This window comes from Citrus sinensis, chromosome 3 (assembly GCF_022201045.2).
Source record: "Citrus sinensis cultivar Valencia sweet orange chromosome 3, DVS_A1.0, whole genome shotgun sequence".
NCBI lineage: Eukaryota > Viridiplantae > Streptophyta > Magnoliopsida > Sapindales > Rutaceae > Citrus > Citrus sinensis.
The window spans coordinates 51,915,646-51,925,357 of NC_068558.1; the positions used below are offsets into that span (position 1 = coordinate 51,915,646).

General features: G+C 31.6%; 1 protein-coding gene across 1 annotated transcript; it reads left to right on the top strand.

The window, feature by feature from the left end:
- The first annotated feature begins 6,399 nt into the window (after positions 1-6,399).
- On the top strand, positions 6,400-9,304 carry LOC102623361 (probable WRKY transcription factor 12). Its single transcript, XM_006464346.4, has 4 exons — positions 6,400-7,185; positions 7,303-7,382; positions 7,790-7,957; positions 8,874-9,304. The coding sequence occupies exons 1-4, from the start codon at positions 6,871-6,873 to the stop codon at positions 9,034-9,036; spliced, it is 726 nt and encodes a 241-aa protein (XP_006464409.1). The 5' UTR covers positions 6,400-6,870; the 3' UTR covers positions 9,037-9,304.
- The last annotated feature ends 408 nt before the right edge of the window (positions 9,305-9,712 follow it).

Sequence of the window (9,712 nt, forward strand, 5' to 3'; positions counted from 1 at the left end):
TTATTACTTTTTGGTTTTTAGCGTATGCTTATATATGTTAGTTATTTTTCAGTATTGTGAAAAAAAAAATTAAAAAGAAGAAAACGTCATTTTTCCGTATAATTTATGTTTGTCATTTGTTATTTATTAAGGGTAGGTAACACATTTTGTAAAATCAAAACATCAAATTAAACTCTAAAGAATTGGGCTTTTTTGAAAACATTTGTTAAAAACACTTCAAAATCAATTGGAAAATTTTCATAATTTCATTACTTAGATGGGGTATTTTACAAAATTCAAAGAAAATAAGTTTTTTTTTTAATTTTTTTTGGGGAAATCATACGTTGAAATTTTCCAAAAGCCAACTGGGTCCATGCCTCACCTGGCCCCTATACTTGATCCGCCCATGATTTTGAACAATTCACATTCATTCATCAATACTTGTCACGCATTTTAATGCTACCATTGATCTCTTACGTAGGAAGAGCTGATAAGGTGACAACCCACATGGCCGATCTCCTGAAGCGAGCTGTAGGTCGGTCCTATTACACAACTCCCTTTGCCAGGTTGGCGATTTTGTAACATATAATATTAGAGTCAATAATTCGTTTCGAATTTTATCTGTTTTATATTTTATCATTGTCTCTTATACAATAACTGGATCCTCTTAAACTTTTGGGGTGTAACAATTTCTCTATCAACAATTGTGCTACAGAGACTAGAGGCTTTATTTTATTTATGATACGGTGCTGATGAAATTGATGATGAAGATGGGAGTATTTTAAAACACGAATTGTTTTCTGTTATTTTATTAATTATATTTTTCTTTCTTTATTTTTCTTTTTTTTTTTTTTGGATTGCAAAATGAAACAGTTAAATGTCTTTATTTTAATACTAATAATAATAATAATCATTATTATTATTATTAAAAAAAAAAGAAAGAGATTAAGATCAAATTTTCAGTTGATGCTAGCAATGATATATAAAGAGTCATATCCGTCAGTTGCGCTGACAAGCCTGCAATCATTCATATATGCAGTGGCCATCAATAAATAGAAATGGCATCCAATCTGCAGGTTTCCTCCAAGAGCTAGCTATCGTACTTACATCCGGGCGATTCACGTGGGCTCTAATTATAATAACTTGGAGAAAAAATGATAACTAATTTTTATCAGTCTTATTATATTAACCTTCCATTCAGTATCAAAAAGTAATCAAATTTTAAAGGGGAAAAAAAAAAAAAAAAAGGTTATCAAAATTTTCTGTGCTTCATTGTTCTCGCTGGCTTTCCGAGAGGTACATAAAAGACAGAAGCTTAATTAATTATTGGCAGAATATTTTCTCCTCCTCGTTGTCGTGTACACATCAAACCCAATTATTATTATTATTATTATTATTAATTATATCTATGAATGCACGGGTTAAGATAAAATTAATTTGTAAACTTTAAGATTGGAATAAATTTGATGATATTTTGGGGACAGGGCTTGACGACCATTGACCATTTGTAAGGCACACGCGTGTTTGTTTGAGATTTGATGATGACCAGGAGGGCCGGCCGGCCGGCCGGCAAGAATATTCTTTCGATTTATAATGATGAAGTTGCAACTGCAACTGTGCATGGGGCAACTTCTGGTTAATGAATTTCAAGCCGTTAATTATGACTTATGAAATATTTTTTGAGCGGGAGCGAGGTTCGATCCCCAACTTGTTAATTGCTACAGTTACTTTTTAAGTGTCCAGCTTTTGTTAGAGTTTCTAATTACCACGTTAACCTACAAGCTTAATTAATGAGCTTATTATAGTGGTTAAAGGCCTAATTCTAAACAGCGATATTTAGACTTTGCTGGACGACACAATTCAATCACCGAGTTAATAATAACAAGAAGCTACCTTTTAAGTATAGTCCATATTACTCAGTATCTCTTGACTTAATTTTGAAGAAATTAAAGATCTTGAAAAGAAATTAGAGGGAGACAAGCGTATATACACATAATCTTCATATATATCTTTTGTTATATATTCTACCTTTTGCAGCTTCTTTATCCATCAGCCAGCCGCATGTTCCTCCTAAGAGATTAGAAAGAGACGTAAAAAGAGAAAAAGGGTTGGCCGACCAACGAATACGTTAATACTTTCAAATCCTTCGCATCAAACAGTTCGTGAAAACGATGGCTTCAATTCTTCGAACGACCGACTTTAATTAACAAGTACATAATTAATGCTCATAACCTTTTTTTTTTTTTTTAATTACCACTTATAATTTTTCCTAGATCTATTAAATTTTCTAGTGGTGGCCATCATCATCATCCCCCAATTCCTATCACTCTGACTTCGAGATCTTCAAATGGGTAATATTATGGCAAAATTCAGCAAATTTATTTTTAAGTTTACCAATCTTTCTTTCATTTTCATTGTTAATTCTTCGAAATTGTTTCTTGAATTTTCTTTAAACACGCTCTTTTTAAAAATCCAACACTTATCGTCATATGCTCAGCGTTGCCAACAATATGTTGGATATAGCCACATAGGGCTCTTCTTCTTAAGCCCTGATTAGTGCATCTTTTCAAGTATAACTTTTATTAATAGAGTTTTTACAAAAAAAAAAAAAAAAAATTAGTTGTTTGGTTATCAATAAAAACTTTTATTAAAAATTTATGAAATTACTTTAATAGAATTTTTTTAAGTTATATTATAAAAAAATAAAATAATATTGTCAAATAAGTAGAGGATATTTTAATATTTAAAAAAATATTTTCAACCTCAACTCCCCAAAGCTCAAAATTTGAGTTTTTGCTAGTAAAGGCAAAATAAGTTATTTAAGCTTTAAAAGCTCTATTAGAAAAACAACTAAACAACAACAAAAATTATGATAAAAACTTATGGGATTAAATAAGTGCTTATGACCATTAAATAAGTCATATCAAATATATACTTAGTAATAATTCTATAAGTTTTTTCCCTTCTATATTAAATCTATGAGAAGATTAGAAGAATGTGAAGATTTTTTTCCTTTTTCCTTTTTCATTTTTTTCCGCATATAGTAGAACATGAATATTAAAATAGAGAGTAAATCTTAAAATAAATAAAATAATGTGTGTGTGTGTGTATTATAATATAGTACCACATGTCAGTTATAGGCTGGCTAGAAGCACTCAAAATTTTTTCTTGTTCGTTATAATATATTTAAATTTTTAACATCTTGCATGTCACATTTGTTTGAATTTTATGTTTTGTTTTTAAAATATTAGATTCAATAGTTACAAAAATAATGACATAGGTATTTTGATAAAATTTTAAAATATTTGGACGAATTGAATAATTAATTCAAACTATAAGGAAAAAAGATTTATTTTACCTTTGCAATCCAATAAAAAGGGTATATAACAGGTTAGGTCAAAATTGAAATCTTTGAACTTTTGGATTTATCATCGGTAAAGAAATTGAATTATTGTCCTTATACTAAGATTTATGCTAACAAATTCAAACGTGACCTTAAAAATTGTGATATGAAACAAAAGAAAACATGAAAGTTGAGATCTGATAAAGTTGATAAATATGAGTCGGCTATGTAGCAGTAGCAAGTTGAAATTGTCCGTGCGCTGGACCAAAAAGTCAAGCCAAGTAATCTAAAGGTATGTTTTCAGCTTCAGCATAACTTTGAAAATATATCACCTTAATGATAAAGCTAGGGTTTCGTTACGAAACAGACATTCTGGTAAAAATTTGCAAGAGAGAGAGAGAGAGAGAGAGAGAGAGAGGATGTGATTACTGAGGGGCAGAGATAATTTTTCGGTTCAAATGTTGTTGTTGTGGGGGAAGTTGTGGATGTCTTTTCATGGTGAGAGATAAAGGAATAAAGGCAGAAAAGAACTGTGGATGAAGTTACAAGTGAGAGTAAGTGGAAGGCTGGGGAGGATAGCAGAGAAAAATATAATTATGTGGGACTGGGGCGATAGCTAGTGTTATCATTGAATTCTTTTTTTTTTTTCTTTTCTGCAGAAAAAAAGCGTGGCCCAATTGACAAGTTCATTATTATTCATTTGTGTATTATATTGGAATTTGATTTGGCACCATTTCTTTTTCTATCTTTCAACCGCCTTCGACACTTTGACATGGATGGAAGGTTTGATGTTTCCTACTACTCATTGCCCTCAAGACTCTCGACTCTCGACTCTCTCTCTCTCTATTCTTCCTCTTTTTTTTTTTTTACTTTATTCACTAATTTTTGTTGTTGCTGTACTAATTATGGATTTTTTTTATAATATCAATTTGATTACAAGACGGAGTAAATACATTAATAGAATCCTACAACTCAAATAAATAACATATTTCAATTCTCACTTTTCATTGTAAATTCAACCTATTTTCAAATTCGACTCGTTCATATTCCTACTTATTTCAATTTTAAGTTAATAAAAACACCCTACACACACATGTATAGACATATATTCTCGGGCATGGATGTCCTTTTTTTTTCATGCGAACATGTTATTAAGCCAAAGGGTTTGATATAGTCGGTGCTTAATTCACTATAAAACCTTATAGTTTAATATATTGTTTTATATCGTGTCCACATAAGAAAAAAAAATGAGGGCAACTAAACTTGAGAAGTACTATATATATACACACACACAAAAATCCATACACCTCTTCTTTCTCAAGAAGAGGTCAGCCTAATTGGACTATCATAAGATCATTTGAGGATAATTCTATGATTCTTTATATAAAGTATTTTCCAAATTTATAGTGAGAAAGATACGACTAGTGTGTGGGGGTTAGATTTGGATTCAGTGTTGAGCTGATTTGTGCTTAATTTTTCATAATTTCTATCATATGTGCATGTATAGTAAAATACAATCAAGATTTAATGAGTTTTATATTCTTATTTAATAACTATCAATTATATCTTTTTAAAAGATTAACGAAAAGAACAGTTCAACAATGAATCCAAATCCGCGTAATGTGACTGTAGTATAATTCTATAATTCTTTAGCTAAGATTGATCGTAATTATCTCCACATTCTCCCACACGTTCTAAGAAAATTCTATGAATAATGCTTGGTTAAATTAATCCAAAAAAAAGTTATTAACCATTCACTTTGAGTAAAGAGGATAGCCAACTGCTCGCACATTACGGGAAATTAGTTTCAGCACAGAATGCGCTAATATTTTTATCGAACAAACTGATGATCAATTACTTAATTCATTTCATTACGGAATTATTTTTTTTAATGGTAATATTAAAATTAGTTTTAATCTATATCTCTTTTAAGATTTAAATTTAAATGATCAATTAATTACTAAAAACAACTCGATCTGGACACTCCAACTAAGTTAATTGTGTAACTCATTTCACTAATTGTGAAAAACGAAAAAAAAAAAAAAACATATTGACGGTGGCTTTCATTAGATGGCGAAAGACAAAAAGGAAAGGATTAAGGAGCTCTATATAATTTTGTACTCTTTATTATCCAAGATTTACAGCTTTCGCTGTTCTAAAAGTTTGATCTACTGTGAAACTCGATTATCCAAGATTTTGAATCACTGGCATTGTCAGGAATATGTATGTCATCATCAGGATGTTCTAGTGCAATTATATAAGATTAATTTCGCGATGTGATCAACTTACATTATATCTAATATAAAAATTAAACTCAATAACTCATGGTATACATTGATAATCAATCAATACGTAGCTTACATCCAAGGTAAAATTTATACGCAATAATTTAGGACATATTAACAATCAAACGACATTTTTAAGTTTTTGGGGACTATCTTTGAGTTGATGTATAAGGTACAAAATTTAAAAATCATTTGGATTATGAATTGTGTGAAAATGTATCAAGGGCTAACAATGAATTAATGTTTGTCATCGTTAATGATGGCGCAAATTGCGTGTTAATAAATTTGACATTTATGGGAAATGGAGTACTCTCGTCTAATTAGATTAGGAAAACATGGAAATACAATTGCCAAACGTGTTGATTTTGTTGAAAATCATAAAAATGCAATTCACTATATATTAAAGCACATCATGAAAGTTCAATAACTATCATGATTGGTAGATTTTAAAATAAATATGTATATAGTATATAGATAACATTTTATTAGGCAATGGATCTCATAAATTTTGAGTGACGTCCTATACATATAAAATTTTGCTATATGCGTATAATAATAATAATAATTTCTTCATATATTGGTACTTTTGCACACAACCACATATTTCGCAGTGATAGTAGTAAATTCGTAGAAGAGCCATTGGGCCAAATAGTAAATAGCTGACTTCCTTGTAATGGATGGCAGCTAGTGGAAAATCACTCGGGCAGGCTCTTGGGTCATATATTAGTAGCATTGTAATTGCAAATTAAAAAATAAAAAAAAGGGAAAAAAAATCTGAAGAGGAAAGAGTCGAGAGCCGCCATATCTCTAGACAAATACTGTATCCTTCTGTACCGTATAGGAAGAAGTAGAAGCCTCTGAGATGAGGAAGGAATAATAAATAAATTAATTGATTAATTCCCAGGAAGGTTTCCATTCAGTCTGATGATGCTACTAATTGCTTGACCATTAGTCCCGTTCCGCGTGTGAAAGTAAAACACAGCAACGACTATAAGTTACGCGCACAACGCATATAATATATACATATATATAAATGTCGACGCCAACCAACAGTATTTAATTTCTTACAGAGCTCGAATCTGGAATATATGCATCCGTATGCATATATTGTTGTACGGATCGGATCATCATCGACGACGACTCCACTGTCCAGTTGCAAGTGTAGCAAGAAAAAAAAAATAGAAATCAAACACAACAGCTAGCAGCTAGCAAACTTATTAAATTTCGGTGTTAGCTTAGCCTTAGCCTTTGCTAGGGTTTTTAATGGAAGGAGAAAAATCGTCAGCAGGTGCAGGTGTAGGTATACCAAACTACGAGGTACAAGCTTCGTTCACAACGGCTGAGGCTGAGGCTGCCGCTGCGGCTGCGGCTGCACAAGGGATGGGATCATTTGTTCATGATTTCGATGAAAATCATGAGCATCAGGTCTTAAGTTTCATGGGCGCTCCTCCTTCTAACTCCCACTCACACTACTCTTCTCCCATATCTCTTCACCCTCTTATCATTAATAGCCGCCACTCCACCGAAAACTCTGCCCTAGGGTTTACTCATACTAGTAATCACGACCATCATCATCAGGTGGTTTATTTGTTTGATCATTACTTTGCTTGCTTCTGCTTCCTAATTAATTAAATTTATACAATTGTTATTTGATTGCTTTTGTATTTTGGTTCTTTAATAATGGAAATTTCGTAGGTAGGGCCATTGAATCCAAGGGCTGTTAACAACGAAAATTGCACCAGTAATCATGCTAGCGACGAAGGCCACAATTCATGGTACATAGATATATCTCCTTATTAATTTTTTTTTTACATATTTTTACTCCCCCCCCCCCCCCCCTTCTTCTTAATTTAATTTCCACGGATCTAATTTCTTTCTTCTTTATATATATATATGTATGTGTGTATGTGTGTCTCTGTCTCTGTGTGTGTGTCTGGGAGAGATGTTGCTTCGGTGCTGTCATATATATATTCATCATCTTTTCTAATATGGTCTCTCTCTCTCTATAGTTCATAATATATATATATATAGTGGGTTCTGATTCTGAAGATGCAAGTCCTTGATACACATTGATAGCAAAATCCACATATATATGTCTATATATATCAATAGATGACTGATCTAACTTTATGCTAATTAATTATAAAGCAAATTAACTAAAAACCATAGCCTGAGCTTTCAGGTGGAGGAGCTCATCATCGTCAGAGAAAATCAATAAGGTGAAGGCAAGAAGAAAGCTTAGAGAACCAAGGTTTTGTTTCCAAACAAGGAGTGATGTGGATGTGCTTGATGACGGTTACAAATGGAGAAAATATGGCCAAAAGATCGTGAAAAATAGCCTTCATCCCAGGTACTTACAATTACTTTTAATATCCATTCAATATTTCATTCCATCACTTTTTCATTCATTATGAATCAACACCTATTATCAGTCTCTAATTTTAAGTCTATACATATGTAAATTGTTTCAGAATTAATATCAAAACAAGATAATAGAGAATATTTTTGGTACACTGTCTTCGCCATTTAGGCTTGTTTTAATCATTGAAGCAAAGAAAAAGGACTTTGCAGGTGCTGGGTGCTGCTTTTGTTCAGGCATATATTTCTTTTCTTTAACAGTTGGTGGAACACGTACATCCATAGGATATAGGTTGATTTTGCCTTCTTCAGATTTAAGTATACCATAATATGTCTCAAATCTTGGCTTTTGGTCTTTTAACTTTTTGATGTAAGATCTTAGAAACAACTTAAGAATTGCATTAACATACAATTTTTATTCTACGTACCCAATATGTAGTCTTATTGCATAAACACCGTGATTAATTTTGATAAAATTGAAACCGTCAATTCATGAAGACATTCAATCGAGTAAAGACTTAATAAGAAGAGTCCAGTGCGTAATGAACTTTCATAAATGCTGTTACAGACTCAAGTAGTTAATTGATGTGTCAAATACAAAAAATGTACTAGTTTCATATGAACATTATTATATCTAAAATGAAACATTTGTAACGTTTTGCATGCATGGGGGCATGCTTAATGGTACAAGAAATACAGCCATATTCTAAGATTGACATTTTGAGGACCTCATAGCTGGTTATGAGCTGATTGAAAGCTATTATCAAACGAACTATCATTATAATTTGTGCAAATTTTCTTTTCTGCAAAGCTTGGTATTGTCATAATTAACCAATTAATTAATTAATTTGAAAAAAAATGCTTAATAATATTGGTCTCATTGATTCTTCGGATCTAATTAATTGCAGGAGTTATTATCGTTGTACACACAATAACTGTCGAGTGAAGAAGAGGGTTGAACGATTATCAGAAGATTGTCGAATGGTGATAACTACTTATGAAGGTAGACACAACCACTCTCCTTGTGATGACTCAAATTCATCCGATCACGAATGCTTTGCCCACTTTTAATTAGCAGCAGCTATCTGGCTTAATCTTCAGTGAACGTAATTATCATTGTTGTAATGGTTAATTATATATATATAATTTAATTAGTGCGACAATCTTAATTTGTTTCCAAGTACATCTGGGATTTCCTCCATGTATTATATATGATTCTCCTTCGAGATTAATCCACCTGGAATGAATTAGAGTGCTTTCACTGTCACTTAGTCTTTGTAGCGATCATAATAGTTTGAACTAGAGTTTGTGAAGTATATATGTTGATATATATGAAGTATAAACAACGAGTGATGCTGGAATAAAACTTACCAGTAACGTCAAAATATCAAAAACATATCCCCACTTGGTTGATTTTGCATGTTTACATAATTCTTTGAATTCAACAAATAGACATACAATTATCCATTTTGAATTCCAATAGATACGTGTGTGTGTGTGTGTGTGTTTAAATACAGTATACATACAGATAAATGTAACACGTGACTGATGAACATCATCAAATTGAACTTTCGATTAGTTATAATTTTATCCATCCACAAGATTTTGATAGGATGCAACTAATTATCAATTTATAATCGAAATTAAAGATTGAATGAGAAAGATGATGAAGCTTTATTAGCAATCGAATAAGGGTGAAGTATTAACAGTGCAGCTGGAGCTGGTTTAGGTTGCAATAATTCCCAAG

Bases quoted from the DNA above. Each gene is read 5' to 3' on its own strand.
- LOC102623361 (XM_006464346.4), top strand. From the start codon at position 6,871: ATGGAAGGAGAAAAATCGTCAGCAGGTGCAGGTGTAGGTATACCAAAC. The intron at 7,383-7,789 runs GTACATAGATAT...CTGAGCTTTCAG, and splicing joins GACGAAGGCCACAATTCATG to GTGGAGGAGCTCATCATCGT. The intron at 7,958-8,873 runs GTACTTACAATT...AATTAATTGCAG, and splicing joins AAAAATAGCCTTCATCCCAG to GAGTTATTATCGTTGTACAC.